Source organism: Syngnathus acus, chromosome 6, assembly GCF_901709675.1.
Source record: "Syngnathus acus chromosome 6, fSynAcu1.2, whole genome shotgun sequence".
NCBI lineage: Eukaryota > Metazoa > Chordata > Actinopteri > Syngnathiformes > Syngnathidae > Syngnathus > Syngnathus acus.
The window spans coordinates 6,203,242-6,220,865 of record NC_051092.1 but is presented as its reverse complement, the minus strand read 5'-3'; the positions used below and the strand labels follow the sequence as shown (position 1 = coordinate 6,220,865).

Below are 17,624 nucleotides of genomic sequence, written 5' to 3'. Positions count from 1 at the left end.
CAAACATTGTGGGGGCTGTGTTGGAGCTGCTGGAAGGATTGGTCACACCAAATGTCCTCCTGAAGGCGTTGGCAATAAGCTGGAATGCTGAGAGGGAGGAGGCACTGGCAAATTGGCTTTCAGTTAGTTCTCCATGCTGGCCGGAATCTGCCTGTGGCTGATCTGCCTCTCTCTCTGCTTGGACCTGATAAAACATCAGAGGGGAATATGTAATGCAGGTCATTAGGAGGTGAAATGAATTCCACTTAATTCTCGTTGGACCATGGCGTTATAACAAGGAGAGCGATAGTCATGTCTCAACCTGGTGTTGCTTTGGGGTCTTGGCATCTGGATCAAGTGAAGTTTCCTCTGAAAGTGAATGAGTGTCCCAGTTCAAGAGTCTCTCTTTCTCACTGGGAGATAAGATCAAGCATTTCTTTGGACAGTCCAAGTTGCATGTTGTGTGCTTTGGATGCTTTTCGCTCTTCTCAATTCTGTGTTTGGGATCAGCTGGTGTCTTGGCTTTTGAGGTCTGAGTAAAGAACACCAAATTACTATTTAATCAAATACCTAATACTGTTGGCAACATGGAGAGGAAAAGAAAGTGAGCGTACTGTTTGCTTTTCAGCCGACTCAATCTCCTCAAAGTCAGAATCCACTTCAGGAACAGTTTCCGGTCCGTCTTTGTGCCGGGGCCGGCTTCGTTGGAAGCTTTTGACAAATGTCAAAGGGAATGCTGGGAGGGGCCGGAGGATGATGAGAAAACAATGCTTACATAAGGCATTTGCTTAATGGGGAAAAACAATCATCACTACCAATTTTCAACATACATGACGATGCATTTAAAAGTCGGAAAAGTTGAGCTTTAGAGAAATATACTCACTTGCTCTGATTCTTTGCTTCCAAAAAGGACTGTGTTTGGTCTTACAGTGACCTGCACACATTTGGGGGAAAACAATCAAGAAACAAAAAGACAACAACCCGTACTGACTTTGGAAATCAGTCATGACATTGACGTGACATTTCTGTTTGATCAATTCAACAGTAAGGAAAAAAAAAAAAGTTTTAAAAGGGCAGAAAGGTTTGAACAAGCATTATCAGAGACAGTTTCATCATCCTATTTGATAGAGATGAGTGCTTGAAGTAATTAATGGAAAGCTAGCTACAGCGCAGCAATGAACATCCTTATTTCCCTACCAACCTCAAGAGGAGTTTAAATACTAACGCAAGCATCATTTGATTAGGTTAATGAAAATCAAGTTGTATTTACAAGTCACAACATCATTACCACTTGATCTCATTAGATTAAATCCAGTTGCGGTACCAAATTAGGAACAGCTACTTTTGTTTTCCAATTTCAATGACAGTGAAGTTAGTCATATTACATTCTCAAGGACAAACAAAAAAGAAGAAAATCTAACACTTCTCAGACAGTAAGAATAAAAAAAGGACTATTATTCTATCAAGATAGTGTTCTTAGATCTAATTCTAATGTCCAAGCATTCATGATATTTGAATTGAGTTATTGCTCAACATACACTATATGTAATTGAATTTATGGACTGAAAACCATCCTGACCTTCAGCCCCCTTTGCCTCTGTGACATCTTGCTCTGCAGGCTTTTCTATGCTGGGCACATCGAGGGTTTCCACAGCCATGAATGTTTCTCCGGGACCAGCTGTCAAACTTCTATCGGCATGCTGCGAATGCATGTTAGATGACCTGTCTGGAAATGAAAAACAACACTAACTGGTTAAGGAGAATGAATTCAATTCAAGTTCAAAGACCATCTCAAAGAAATAGACAAGTTAAATACACAGTTATTGTTTGAATTGAGCTTGAGAACAAGTACACAGCCTTATAATGCAAGGAGTAAGTATAGATTCAATTTCTACAAGTCTAATGTTAGCTAAAACAATGTGTCAACTTCTGGCACTATCACAGTAAGTTACGATTCAACATATCGCAACAGAGTGCTGGAATCACATTAAAGGATGTCAACATTACATATATTACCAATGACGGTTCCTCTAAATCAGTGCAAAAAAATTAAGAAAGAAAACCAAAATGTAGGGAAATGGTGAGGCCAATTCTTTTATTTTCAGTTTGAGACTGAAACATTTGAGTTTGACATAAATATATAAATCAAGCAAGAAAAAAATAAAATTAAACTTTAATTGATTAAAATATTGGTGTTAAAATCTGTATCTCATACACAACTTGTATAATGCACAAAATCATTTGTAACAAAAGAAACAAATATTTTGTGTGCAATAACTGCATCTCTTCCAAAAAATACCTATTGGACAGAAAAAGTGATGCGATTCCACTTGAACGATGATTCTAATGGCTTTCAAACTCAAATGTTTTCAGTCTACAGCAAAACCAAATAAATAAATAGATACACAAATAAATAAGAATAGGTCCACTAATTTTGGAGCAAAAAATACTTACTGTTATAGTTTGATGTTCCCATTTCAGTTGGCTACAGGTTTGTAAGAAGCAACTGATAAGCCTCATGTGTAAAGAATCGAGAAAATGTGAAAGAGCCTCATCACCCGAAGAAAAAGAAATAGAGTGAAATAAAGCCCAGTAGAAGTTGACAGGAGACATGATTCACTTCAGCTTTGCTCAGGTATCAAATTCAATTGAGTAGAGATGAATAAATGGCATGTGCTTTTTATTTCCTGTCCTTTCACAGTTCCAAATGTGACAGACAAACATTATGACAAGTAGGTGATGTTAGGGCAACTAAACGCAAAAGTAGACAGAGGATTTTCTTGACAGATGGCTGTGAATGCAATTGTTAATTGTGTGGTTAGGTATGGAAATATTAAAAAAAATATTAACAAAAACTGAAAACTACCGTAATTTTCGGACTATAAGTCGCACCGGAGTATAAGTCGCACCAGCCATAAAATGCCCAAAAAAGTGAAAAAAACCATATATATGTATATAAGTCGCTCCTGAGTATAAGTCGCCCCCCCCACCCAAACTATGAAAAAAAACCGCGACTTATAGTCCGAAAATTACGGTACTTCAATTTTAAGTCGTGTAATGCAAACTAACATATCTGATAATAACGCACAAACAATTGTTATCATTTGGGTTTATTTTCAGTTATATTGACATTGCATAAATAGATTAAGAATTCTTTACAGAGATTCTCAAGAAGGAAATGAAATACAAATGTTGGTAGACTACATCAAGATCTAAATATCCAGCAACGAAGACAATATTTTTGGATAAAGAAAGTGAACACACCTTGTTAAAGCCCTGTATCCTTGAATATAAATAAAAACCTAGAACCTGTAAACATGCAGCTGAAAAGGAACGTAAACATGTTTAAACTTTAAAAATGTACAGTAGGATGACTCCATGGCACGCCTTAAAATATTTTGCTTTAATTACAGCAGTTTTCTGAAATACACGTCCGCCAATATCTGCTCATTATCCCGTCTGAATAGTGAGTACAGAAAAAGTTGCCCATTGTAATTGTTGATTTATTTTTAACTATGCCATACTAGGTATTGCTTAAAAAAATAAAAAATAGTGAGCGTCAGTAAAAAAAAAAAAATGTCATTTTGTATATTCACTACATCATAACAGCATATTAAACGGTTGATGATGTGTGGAGCAAAAAGCAGCTACGTATTTGTTGGAAAAATTCTAGCAGGTACACGAGAGAGATCTGGAGAGGGGTTCTGAAGGGGAGAGGTCTTCTGTAACACAGTTGTGGACACGCATTACTGTCAAACTAGCCTAAGAGTAGGACGCTTGATGATGATGGTTATGATGGATCAACTGAGGCAGACAGATTGGTTGGTATTAGGGTGTTAGTGAGGAACTGCTAAGCACAAGGGTTACGAGGCTCACACTGATATTATGACTGCCAGGAAATACAGTGACTAATAAGGGATGGATATGTTCAATAAAATGTTCATCCGTGCATCACAATTCTTCTGAGTGGGAAGGTAAAAAGAAATGTAGCAGCTCCCAAATTGAATCATGATACACAATTGCCAATTGTCACCCTCCTTTGGTTGCAAATGTTAGACTGAACAAAATGAAGTGAATGAATGAACTGAGGAAAAACATAAGAAAATAGATAAGAAAAGATTGTTGGAGGCAGAACAGATTTAAATGCAGAAAGAATACCGAAAATAAATAGATAAACTCGAACCAGAGAAATGCAAAATTGAAATGATGTATTTGGTCTTTTTTCAAGCATAAAGTACATAAATATTGAGAGTTAAAAATGAGCAATTTTATTGGCCTTAGGCAAAATAAAAAATAATAATGAACCAAAGTACGCGACTAAACTAGAAAGCAAAATAAATATCAGTCTCACAAATGTTCTCATTATATGGATTTTTATCACTGGTGTCCCTGTGCAAATGTTTTGAGTGCAGTGATTTTAAACCCAAGACAACAAATGAAGTCAAACAAAAGAGTAAACGAAACATTGTTTTGGCATTTCCATTGCAGTCATTGTGCAGCAGGCAATATGCCGAGTCAACTGCCATGTGGAATTCTTATAGTTTGTTTAAAAGCATTGTGAAAGTTAGATTTGAAGCAAGTTCCAGGTTACTTCCAAGTTGCAAATCAATGCTGCATTAACAAAATTCTGACATTTTAGACATTTCCACTCACCAGCTTTTTACACCATCCATAACTGTGCTACTTCACAGTTGGCTTAAAATGGCATCAAGTTGCATACAACTAAATGATGGAAACTAGTTAGGTGTTGTATACCTTGACTATTAAAATCAACTTTACCTTCAAAAATATTATATCCAATAGGGCACTTTGGAATGCAGAAATAGATAATGCTAGACAAACTCCACATGATCGGGAACGAAGCGGAGCACACTTAGGTAAGACAGAGCCCTTGACTATTTCCTCAGCTCAATACGCGAGCTAGCTGAGGCTCTTGGCTGATCTGTCCAAGCACCTCGAGCATTACGCAGAGCAGAGAACAACCCATGCTCATCAACTCATACAGGAACACATAATCATGCGAGTAGCTTCTCACATGGATACTCAGAGCTGCGAAACACTCACGCACACAGCCCAAAAGATGTCCAGGAATCACACACACAGCCCGGCTGGCATGCCTCGGCCAATTCAGGCCTCGCCAAAGCAAGGAAACCAGGGTACCTGGAGGTTGTGTCTGGATGTCGCTTGTCACTGGGTTTCTCTCTTTGTCTAGCACCAACGCTGTGACGTGATTGTGGTTGTCCTGCACAGATCAAATCACACAAGAGATGACAGATGCAAGACAATAACAATGTTAGTGTGTTCTGAACTTGGATTGTCCAAAGGTTGCTCAAGCTATCCCTCATTATTTGCACTTATAGCATGTCGACACAAATTTGAATAACTCGGAAATCTGTGATGCAGAAAATTAAAAATTTAAAAAAATAAAACTTGCGTATGGCCCTGTGAGCCATATGCATCTCGACTGGGGAGAACAAATGTAGTCTAGTCTAAAAGGATGGGTGACCTGTTCAACTGGTAAACTCATTCACAGCTATAAATGTCAAAGCTTCATTTTAACAGAAATGGCAGTGATTTAATTAATACTTTTAAAGTTTTGCCTCAGGCTCCAGCCTAAAATAAAAGTTTGTATTGTAAGTCTGCAATTATTCATCTTGAAACATAACATTATAGTCGTGTAAGTAATTTAGTTGATTTTAAAAAGTGACCTTGTATTGTATACCACGTTGAATGGACATTTGAAGGAACATTTGTCAGAAAATTGCCAAAAAAAAAAGTAATTGATTAGTAAAATTGACTATGAATTAGATCATCGATTAGTTGTTGATTCACTGAATAAAAAAAAAAAAATTTAAAAAAAATTAAGAATCACCGTTTCAATTCCAGCCATGGTCTGAAACATTATTATGTACAAGGTGTGTCGGGAATGTTCCAGGACTGGTGTCACAAAAGATGTGACATCAAACCATACTATGGTTATATTTACCTTTCTTTTCCTGAAGTGTGTACTGGACTGGTATTGACTATAATGCATCTTACAGTAGAATTTTGCTGGAAGAATACAAACATTACAAATTCAAAGTATTTCACAACACAGGCAATATTTTCAAGATTAAATGGTACATTTTGACAGTGACTCAAGCATACCCTCATACGAGTTGAAGGTGTGGCCGCCCAGTCGTAGTGTGCAGTTACAGACGTCACAGCGGAAACACTCTCGGTGGAAGAAGTAGCCTTCAGCACTCAGTCTCTCCATGACATACACACGCTTCAAGCAGAAATGGCAGATGTCGCTGCCACCAAGTCCAGACTGGAATTCCTTACGTCCCACACACTGAGAAAACGATAAGACATGGGTAACGTTAAAATGACTTTAACCCTATACGAATACATATTACACAAATCATAGGAACATTTTCAATATGAATAAACTTTCAACCAGTGGATTAAATACAAGAATATATTCCTAAATGCATGAACGCAGAAAAAAAAAAAAAAAAGTTGAATACCAGCCATCTTTAATTCCGGGATTTTTTTTTTTTTTTTTCTTAAATCAGAATATATAAAGCAAAGTTTGCACCAAAACTCATTGTGTAAAAAATAAAGATTGTTTATTAGAATGAACCCAGAGAACACGGTCGATCACTCCACAACAAAGCAAGCATTTGAGTTGCGCACTGAAATGCAAAATATGTGAAATGAGTGGCAATAGTTGAAAAATGTCTTAGGAAGGAAGGAAGCAAGGAAGGAAGGAAGCAAGGAAATAAAAGAAAGGATGAAGCAAGAAAAGAGGGAAGGAAGAAAGGAGGGAAGGAAGAACGGAAGGAAGCAAAAAAGCAAGGAGGGAGAACACCGCAAAGGCTTGGATCCCAGCAGGCAACCTCCAATGTCCTGGCACAATATGATATCCACTCCAAAAACTGGACCAAAATGTCTGCCTTTCCAAAGATAATAACACCTCGCTTTGATTGACACTGCCATAATCATTTCACAATTGTTTATTATTGTGGTTGTACTTCTCCGTGATGCATGAGAGAGTTGTTTATTATTTTATTCTCTCAAGCTGCTAAATTGCAGTACACTGCTATATCCCTGCAAACTCCAACTCTGCTACATCATTTGAGCTATGAGGGATTGCAGGCAATGAGTTGTGTAGTTGTTATCAAACAAATCATCGTTAGGCCTTGTCAGAGGGCAGAGCACTACTGAGTGCCATTCTGCTCTTCTCTTTTAAACGTTTTGTTTGAACATAATACTGTCCTCTACATAATGTTGCACCAGAATGTCATTCACTGTGCACCTGTCCAGTAACTATAAAACAAAAATGAATTGGAATCTTGCACCAAACACCATTGATTTGACAGGATGTGAGTCAGGATGTGACACGATATCAGGCGTGCTAAACGAGCATGAAGCTGGCCTTGTACAGTCGCTATCCACTGCTGAAACGACTCTTTTAGAGCGAGTTTTGTTTTTAAATCACAAATTCAAGTTATTTGCGATTGCATGCATAATGCAGAACTTCTGAATATCTTTTGCAAACTTAGGTTTCCCGACAAAACTGCAGAGAAGCCCAATAACTTGACTGTTGGATTTCTCACTGCAATATCAAAACACACATCTTACCATCGCAGCACTGGGCCTGTGATCTGTCTCATAGAGGATGGCTAGCATTTGGGCTTTAGCATCTATGGCTGAAGACACCTTTCCAACTGTGCGCTAACATTGACATCAACAGAAATGAAAGGACAACAGAGGGAAGCAGAAGATTGACAAAAGAAAGTCAGGAAAAGAACAGATCACCCTTTCCCTTAACAAACCTGGATTTAGGCTGTTTTTAACCGGTTTTTAACTGGTACCTCTTTACTGTAGCTCGGAGCTCCAGTTGGACAACTCTCAGAACGAATGACTGATTTTCGAACGGTTCCTTTATGGTCTTTGAGAACAGAACTTCCATTGCACTAAGACATACAGCAAAGGGAAGAGCAACCTATGAAAAAGTGCTGATTCCTAGTAAATGACGCATGCACAAGGTTGCTTCATGCCATGCACGCTGCTGCTATTGTCCCAAATTTGTTACCTTTGCATTTATACAATTTTTGTGGCTCTCCGATGTCTCATTCGAAGTTTTGTGGATTTGCTGTGTTTCGAGGCGGCCCTGAGGCCTGTATTGAGTCCCTGTATCTTTGTTTAACAGAGAAAAAACTGGACTTGAAGAAAAGTTGTTTTCAGGGAGTGATGTGGCATCCTGGCTTGCATTCGAACCAGATATTTCAGTGGGGACTTTGCGGTTACTAGACAAGGAATCCGCATGACTAGTTTGCTGTGAACTTTCAGAGTCCACGTGAAACATGGGAAAGGGAGATTCTTTCTTGTGCTTGAGGTGAAGAGGGTTAAAGAAACCAGCCTGGGCAGTGGGGTCAGGGACAGGGTGGACCATAGGGTAGATTTTTGTGCTTATAGATGGAGGAATAGGCGGGACAGAGGTAGATAGTTCAACCTAGGGAAGAGTTAAAAGTTAAAGGATGAAGTAGAATAAGGAAAACAAGAACTCAACATACTATTACTAGCGTCGGGCAAAATCCTCATACCTCCAAAACCATGAGTTTTCAGTAGACCCCAAATGTTTGTTCAAACATTAACATTGCATAGTCAAAGACAGCAAGCTATTTTCAACACTTTGGATAGATCAATAAGTTGTTTAATAAACACACCTGACTGATATATCGCATAGATTTGGGGAAAAAAAAAAAAAATCACCAAATTGTAACATAGGAGGTTTCTGCCTGACGCCAACAATATACAAACTCAAACCTGTGCTTGAGGAAGAGAGGGAAAATGAGCAGGAGTAGGTTTGTCGGAGCCAGTAAACAAGGACGAAAGGAGGACAGCTCTTTCCTTTATCGTCTTTTGTGCAAACTGTCTAGCAGACAGCCTCTCAGCTTGATTCTGCAGGGTGGACCAACAAGAGGCAGCAATAAACGAGATCACGGATATACAGCTAAGGCGATACTACAGCTTATAATGAACACTCAAAAGCAAACAACAATGAACGGCATCTGATTATTGAATGAAGCTTTGTTCTTTCCTTAAATGCCAATACGGTACACCCATATGTTCACCTGTTGCATTTCCTCCTCTGACCTTGGTGAGGAAAGATCAGTGTCCAACAGAGCAGAGGCAGAATAATGGCTGGCTTTAGCTACAGGAGAGGTGCATTCTGCGTAGTGTCGTTCAGGGCTTGGTGAGCGCAATGGGCTACCGGCGTGTGAGGGTGAAGGAGAGCGACTGCCGCGTTTTGAGTAAGAATCAGGATTCTCCAGTAAGCGGAGGTAGATGGAAGGCTGAGGAGATGGAGACAAAGATACATGGAGCCACAGGAAATAAGTAGGGAGTGATTACAAACTACATCTGTGGTAAGAATAGCAAGTTGAAAACTACTGAGCCATAAATGAACGTGACATGACACAAGATACAATGGGTGGAGCATACCTGCCATTTGCGGCGCAGAGAAAGAGGAGGAGGAGGAGGGGGAGTATCTTTGGGCTTTGCAAAGCGGGGATTTTCACCCTCCTCCTCCTCCTCCTCATTTGAGAGAGGAAGTGGGGTGGAGGAAGGTGACAGAGATGAAGAAAAGGGCAGGCTAGGTAGGTCATCCTCGGGCTGATTATAGAAGGAATGGGAAAAGCAAATATGAAATAAGAGAAATCAAAGTGGTGTCTGGTTGTTCACAATCTGCAAATCTGCACCTTGCTATGACGTGAGTTAAGTTTGCTGCTGCCATTTAACACTCGTACCTATAATTTTGCTCGCAAATGAAAGAAAGAAAATTGGCCCAGTGATTGGCTAACTCATTTCCTGAAAATTTTAAAAAGTCGACTTACTCATAAGTCAAGGTACCACTGTATTACACCACGCCCCAATCAATTCAAACGTATCTTATTTTTAGGCAGAATTTCACTTTTTAGGGTGCTTTAATTTTAATTCTCTATTTCCACTTGTTTTGCAGCAATGGATGCAGAAAGAAGACAAGCCCATGCACCCAAGGGTTCATAAATTTCTCAAATGTCGATGCATTGACTACTTATTGATATCCGACCTTGCCATGCATTTTTTCTGCCGCGTTCTCCTCAAATTTGGCCAGCAGTTGGGTTGCCATGGATCGGACCTTGTTCTCCCGCAGTTTCCCATCTTCACCGGCTGAGGGCGCACTGTGACAGGATAACTGGTCCAATGGACCCAAGGAATATGAAGCAAGATCATGTGAAGAATAGTCGTAAACTTCATAAAATGATCGAAATTCCCTTTTTTTTTTTTTTTTAAATATGATGATATAATCGGCCTACCTTTGTGAGGTTACCCTTGCGTCGCCTTTTATTAATTGAATCATCGTCCATTTTTTTGTCATCCTGCGAGAGCAAGCACAAGATTCCTTTATTATAAAAAAATCAAACCTAAACATGATCATTTTCCTTGCAATATACACCCAGCAGACATCCAATAATCCATCCAACCAGTTTCATGCCCATTCTTTACTGTAATGGCTTGAAAGAATATATTTTTTTTTATGTCAAAAGAGCAATGATGGTTCTCTGACGAGGTGCCAAGTGATATAAAGCGTTTCCATTGGTTAATTCAACAAGTTGATTCATTCCAAAGAGTGTTATACAACCTTTGGGATCCTCTTCCTGGGTTGGCTTTGTCCTGTTTGTCTTTCAATATTTTCATTCCTTTCTTTTGCTCCTGGAAAGTAGAAGCACATTAGATTAAAAAAAAAAAAAGTAGGCAATACTTAAGCAATAAAGGTATGGGATAAAACAAAACATTCTCAAAAGTCACACACACACATGCACGGTCGCACACTGATTCACAGCCGACACACATGAACTTGTTTGATACTTGAAAAGTGACAATTCGCAGAGGGACGTGATACCAAAACTATCAGTGACATTCAAGTTCTGCAGGGGGATGTTATGAATAGAGGATTAAGGGAACAGCAAATGACAAAACAGAGATCAGTCCCATAATTGTTTTGATACCTTGTTTCCCATTTAACCCAAAAAGATATACTTAGAACCTGCAATAATATTTTTAGTCACACGGCACTATTATTGTGAGCACTACTGTAAATCACTTGTCTCTTGTGCTCCGCTAATTGTGAAATTGGCTAAAACCAAAAATGTTATTTTAGGCAACTGCCTCACTCATTTTGTTCACTTCAACTGGATTTTTTTCCGCAGGCTCAAATTCAACGACGCAAACTTTAATATTAGCGAGACCACCACTAACAACAAATCACACAATTTATCTAATGCTAAGTATCACCACCTCTTCATTATAAAAAAAATACTTTTGCAATAGAAACCTAAACAAATAATTGGGTATTAACTGAGAAAAAGTTAAGAAACAAAAAACAAACATGTTTTTTTAACCTTGACCTTTTTTGTTTCCAGGCAAGTTCCTGAAGGCTTCATAAAACTTGGACAAGTATAAAACCATTAGCAGCTTGTCTGGTTCAGCCCCAGCGACCATCTCCTTTCCAGTCGTCATTGGCTGAATCCCGAGGTGGTGCTCAGCCACATCAAATGCCAATTGATTGTTTGCTGCCACGTCATCCTCATAAAGGGAGTTATAGTCGCTGAAACAGAAAGACAATCACATAGACATGTTCATTATCAATGCTCCAATTCATATGCTAGCGAGTTCTGCCTTTGAAGATCACAAGTTAGCAGTATAACTATCTTGACAATCACATGGGTGAAAAACAAGCAATTGTGAAACTGTGCGAAGATGGGAAATCAATTATAAATATTAATTTTCAATACATCGTGGACTGTTTGCAATCCAATGGCAAAGTGCATTCAGTTTCATGCCCCCTTTATTGAAATATTTTTGTCTATTTTTCATAATTCAATGTTTCCAATCATCAATCCAATCTCAGTATCTCACAAAGGCAAACCAAGTGAAATTATTATTTTATAATTAAACTGTAAAAAAAAAAATACAAACCCATTGAGCCCCCCCCACCACCACATTTCAAAACCAAACATCTTAAGTTTGAGGTAAAAACAGAGGAATTGTTGTTGCAATAGTTTGGGAGGAATACAGAGAGTGCATTCTCACATGAGCTCAGGCCTCTGCCTATGTATGAGTGCACAAAGAGCAAGGCCACTCCTCCAGGAGGATGTCAGGTTGGTGATGTCGACCCCTCTATAGCCATTAGTCTGTCTCTGACACCATGTCAGCAGCCTGTTGGGGCACACCTCAGATTCTGTATAAGAAAGAACATTATTCACGTTACTGAACTTAGAACATCTAGGCTTGAAATAAAGTGGTTTTGACGCACACCGTTTGCCGTCATCGGCACTCGTTACCATCGGTCCTCGTCGCCACCCACGCCTTGTATGCATGCGGAGGCATTTTTGGAGCGCCGATGGGGCTGGCGCCAATGGCAACAAGCACCGATGGCAACGAGCAGCAATGGAGCGTCGTGTTTATTAGGCTTTGAACGTATATGATATTTGAGCCTCACCTCTGGAAAGGTAGACAGGTCTACCTATGGGACCTTCAAAGTGAGAAGAGTCATGTTTGCCATCATTGAACAGGTGGCGCACCTTAGAGGTAGAAAATGAAGTGATGCTTTTTTTTGTAAAGCAATGACACATAACACAATTCATTTTTATCCTTGAGCAAGCAGTAACACTGGGTATCTCCATCCAAAATTGCAACTGCACTCTTTTATGTAATAATGGATTCATTTTGAATAAGCGTTAGACTGACCTGGTGGGGGCGAACATTACTGGAGTTAAGGTTGGGATAGCGGGTTGCAGGGTCAATGGTATATTGATCAAAGTTTTTACTGATGTTCTCTGGTGTGGTCTGGGGAAGTAGCCGGTAGATGCTCTCCCTAAAGAATGATACAACAAACAACTGAGGATCAATTTGTAGGTATCACACTGCATTATCATTATTTGTAAAGATTAATTATCCTTGCACAACATTCAAAAAGGGAGGCTGTATTTTGTTTGCTAAATGCTAACAATCCTTCTGGACTGTTCTATTTTGCATTCATTGTTTTGATGGTGTACTGTCGACAGAGTATAATAAAGGACATTCGAACATAAGACTTAGTGAAACACTTTGGATATACAAGCCTTGATCGTGTACCACCGTTTTCCTCCAGATGAAAACAATCAAGGATAATGGCAGACAAGGTATTTCTTGTTCGAGAAAGAAAAGCAATGTCACATAACCTCTCTGCCAGAATTTCCAGAGGGCTCTTCCCCTGTGCAAAGGCCTTCACCATCCAAGCCGTGTCAAAAGCTGCCAAAAAACCTCGCGCGCAACCTGTACCCATCGGCCAGAAAGGCTGTGGAGAGAATCATCATCACCATCTTGGTCAAGGAGAATAATTTCTCTAAAGATCGAGTTAGTGCTTATTTCCACTGACAATACATACCTCAAGCAGACTATCTCCCACTAGTGCAACCAGTAGCTGGTGTCCATGTTTCTCCCTGATCAGAGCAGCATTCTCCGAGGCATACATGCTGGTGAAGTCAAACATTGCCACATCTGGCTGGCCGTAGTGGTTGATAGCATAGTCCAGTGATGGTAGCTGGTAATTTGTGCCAAAATCAGCTGCCTCTCGGGCATACGAGAGCAATGCTTCCTGGTTTACATTGTCAGTGCTTAGTAAACGATCCGTTTCTACATAATCCTATATGAAAAACAAAAAAGATGAAATCAACACTATAGAACATCAACTTGGATAGTGATTATTTAGGGAGATGGGGGTTGCATTCCTAATTGAATATTTACGACCACTGAGTCAAGCCGCTCTATGAACATGTGAACTTACATCAATAATGACCCCTTTGTCCCGCAAACTCTGCTTCTTTGCAGTCATGACAAAGTAATGAGTGTTGTCTCTGTAGTAAACAATGTTCTCCAAGTCAATTCCTGAAAATATGAAGACAAAGACAGACTTGAGATTTAGAACTGACATTTCACTTAAATTATGTATAATATTATAGTATAATATAATAGTATATATGTACAGGGTGTCACAATTCTTCAAATCGATTTGATTTTTGATTGGTCTTTTTTTTCTTAGCGCACAGAGGCCTGTGGCATATTTAAACTAGTTTAGTCTAATATAGATTTTATTCATTAAGGGGCATAGTCTTGCAATCACACTTAAGTCAATTCTTTATCAGCCTTTCTTCTCAAGGCAATTCGCAACGATTCTCCCGTCCAGGCTTCAGACAGACCTACTTGCGTAACCGGTGAAAGTTTACGCAGCCACGGAAGAGGTGTGACCGATTGAATTATGAGGATGAGATCCGTTTGGGATATATTTCACACTTCAAATTTGAAAGCGACTTCTGTATGGATCTGGGAGCAATATAACGATTGTCCCTAGTCATGTGCGATGGCTCATTGAAGGAGCACGTCTATTTGCATTCTGTATTTAATACAAAATATAACTGATTTAATCAGTGGACTGTGCTAATGATTGTCGGTATATTTGTTGCAGTTTCATTACGCTGCTTCAGCGCAGCACTTCTAACCATACGATTAAGAAGTTAGCTCCTTAGTTATGTTAACTTTAACGTCAAATTATCAGATGGGGAAATTCAACAGAATTTCGAATAAGATGAATGTGCCGTTAAACTCAACGGTCGATTAAACATACTGAACCAGTGATTAAAAAATAACAGAGTTTAGAACAACCGGGCCCTGGGAGTTAAGATCAGGGGATAAGATAGATAGACAGACAGACAGACGGAAACTTTCTTTCTTGCAAAACAGCACCAGGTAGATTAGACGAAGAGTGTTTGTAAACAGAAGATTTCAGATCTCCAGATTTTCACTTGATCCATGTCTGGACTTGGCCATTTGAAAGCCTGGATTTGTTTAGTTAGGAAGCATTTTGGTCCAGATTCCGCTTTATGTTTCGGATCATTGTCTTGTGAAATTTAAGGGTATATACAGGGGCAATATTTTGGTGATTGACCTGTTTCTTCCTTGAGTTCAAGGAAGAACTTCTGGTTGAAGATAAAGGCAACTCCACTAATCTCCTCCACTTTGGCCTCTGCTGTGGTGTTTCTGTTGACAAAGTTTGCCGTAATAGCAATGGCGAGCTTTCCTCGAAACTCCTTGCGCCTGAAACCTACCAAAAGCAAAGAAAGAAATGTTTGTGAACAACAATATATGAACAAAGTTTTAAAATGGGCCATTCATTGAAGATGCGCCTTATAATCTGGTGCACCTTATAGTGCAGAAAATACGGTACTTGTTTTGTTTTAGTAATCCCCTGTTATATGGAATTTAACCTTGATTTTGGAGATGCCACAAGGTCTCATTCCAAATAATGCCACAATTTGTTTTTGCGGAACACCAACTTGAGGATGCCATATCGCATAAACTCTATCAAGATTAGTCAAATAAAACACGCCCATTCTTGAAGCAGACAGCTAGAGATATGAGAAGCTCAAAAGAAGAGACTTCTCGATAGCAGATCCTAGTGCAGAAATATGAGAATTTAAAGTACAATATTTATGTACTTGCACGCAAATGATTCTGAACTGCATTTCATGTTTACTTGGGTTAGCTTTGTTATTTGAGTCTATACATTAAACAAAATGGGTAAACTATAAAGAAAAATAGGGAAATGCTCTTTTTTTAATGGTCCTGTATTTTAAATGGCAGTAACCTGAACAAAGAGTCCAAGTTTTATTTAATAATAATAATAATAATAATGATACTAATAATAATTTAAAAAATTAAATTAAATTAAAAAAAATTATGACCTCGACCACAAACTCAGATGGACATTATACAATACTTGCCTTCCACTTAAAAGCATGTAAACAGGAAATGCTTTAGTCAGTGATGGAGGGTAGCTTTGGAACTATTCACCTCATTTCCACAGAAAATAAACAGTGCTTTGACTACAGAGGAATTAGCAAATATAGTTGCACTCAGCATACTACTTTTGGGGGAAAAACATTCCTTAGGCTTGTTTGGGCTAACAATGTGAACAATAGGACAACATTTAAAGACTGCCTAAAAAAAGCACAATCACCAAGTATAATAATCCACAATCCGATTACTGCGGATATTTTTACCATCTAATGTGTTTTTGCGTCCATCAGCTCCAATCACCACATCAAAGTCCATGTCTGAGACGGGGTGATTTGAAGGCTGGATATCTGCTCTCCAACTCGGACCTACAGGGTTAAAGCAAACCAGTCTGATTAACAAAGATGACAGGCAGTTGGATGTGAAGTGTTCAACAGTAATTCTGTTCAATTGAAAACAGTGTGGAGAAGGGGAATCTTTCATGTGCTGCTGTTTATTAAGCGACAACGTTTTGATTTGCATGAGGAACAATGGGAAAGCGTGAATGCTGAGATTAGTGACTGTGTTTGGATTACTCCGTTTTAATATACATTACCAATGTTTATGAAGAGAAACTTACTGTCGTCAGTCTGTTCTTCTGGTGGCTCAACAAGTTTAATGAATTCCACATTGACATGAACTTCAATGCCCAGAATGAGACAAATTTTAAGCAGCATCAACTGGAGCTGACGGATACCTGGAAGAGATATTAGCACTTGCAGAGAGGATGCATGTAAAAAAAATAAAAAAATAAAAACAATTTGTAAAACTAAGGACAGATTAGCATACGTACACAAATCATCCATTCATTAAATGAAGATGCATGGATGTTACTACAGTGCTGCAAATTTTCTTCTTGACTCGCACTCTTTTTTTGTCATTTAATGTTTCATTTTTAAGTACGTTCTTTAAACACGGTCGGAAAAATCACACATCACAATAATATTATTCCAAATCCAGAAATAATTCCGCATTATTCATGGGAAAAGTAAAGCTAATGAAACAGTGTTTGTGAAATAAAAGTATTGCTTTTATTCAGTGCTTCCTCAGCACTGGAAACAATGATATTTCAAGGGAACTATTAAAAACAATGCCAGCCAAATGTACTCACTGATATGATCGATGGACCCAGCACAGAACTTGCCATAGAACTTCTTAGCACCAAGGCCTCTGAGGTCTTCAATGGTGAATGGCCACAGATGAAGCACATTGTTCCTGGAGAACGCGTCCCTCTTCTCAATCACCACCACGTTACAACCCAGCAAAGCCAGCTCGATGGCTGTCCGCAGACCACAAGGTCCGCCACCAATGATCAGACACTAAACAGGGTTAGAGAGGTGATCAAGAACTACTCGAGGGGAAGACAATTTGGGCTAATGATAACATTAATATGTATATTTGTAGTGTGGAAGTACTTAGATTAGCAAAGACATACTGTTTCAACTAAAAGTAAGAAAACATTTTCCTTTGCTGACTCTGTCAAAGTCCTTTAATTGCAGCACAACCAAACAACACATTTGCTGTGGTTAGCAATGAAGACTAAAACAAATTCACAATAATAATAATAATCACAGTAACAACTGACTTTCTGAAACTTTTAAGTGGGATAATGTAATAAAAATATTTGCAATTGGACAGTAAAAAGATGCAACAATACAATTAAATCGATTTATATTTTGCATACACACACTTCAAATCCCACAATGTAAATTTAGAACCAGCTTGGCCAACGAGCTAGGAGC

At 38.8% G+C, this 17,624-nt stretch overlaps 1 protein-coding gene across 8 annotated transcripts in view; it reads right to left on the bottom strand.

Annotated features, from left to right (window-relative positions):
- mical2b (microtubule associated monooxygenase, calponin and LIM domain containing 2b) overlaps positions 1-17,624 on the bottom strand; it is a 30,148-nt gene that overhangs the window by 3,978 nt on the left and 8,546 nt on the right. Inside the window, exons 3-31 of one of the 8 annotated variants that reach the window (XM_037254018.1) lie at positions 16,994-17,201; positions 16,463-16,579; positions 16,110-16,211; positions 14,996-15,151; positions 13,838-13,938; positions 13,439-13,696; positions 13,233-13,348; positions 12,760-12,886; positions 12,512-12,593; positions 12,103-12,250; positions 11,418-11,617; positions 10,652-10,722; positions 10,326-10,388; positions 10,079-10,204; positions 9,581-9,642; positions 9,472-9,508; positions 9,102-9,323; positions 8,794-8,928; positions 8,060-8,479; positions 7,839-7,940; positions 7,606-7,698; positions 6,127-6,313; positions 5,966-6,030; positions 5,140-5,221; positions 1,559-1,705; positions 863-913; positions 594-715; positions 302-511; positions 6-184 (exon numbers count right to left, since the gene is read on the bottom strand). In XM_037254018.1, the coding sequence (XP_037109913.1) occupies positions 6-184; positions 302-511; positions 594-715; positions 863-913; positions 1,559-1,705; positions 5,140-5,221; positions 5,966-6,030; positions 6,127-6,313; positions 7,606-7,698; positions 7,839-7,940; positions 8,060-8,479; positions 8,794-8,928; positions 9,102-9,323; positions 9,472-9,508; positions 9,581-9,642; positions 10,079-10,204; positions 10,326-10,388; positions 10,652-10,722; positions 11,418-11,617; positions 12,103-12,250; positions 12,512-12,593; positions 12,760-12,886; positions 13,233-13,348; positions 13,439-13,696; positions 13,838-13,938; positions 14,996-15,151; positions 16,110-16,211; positions 16,463-16,579; positions 16,994-17,201 (3,989 nt within the window). The other 7 variants (XM_037254019.1, XM_037254017.1, XM_037254021.1 and 4 more) reach the window with 7 other exon arrangements.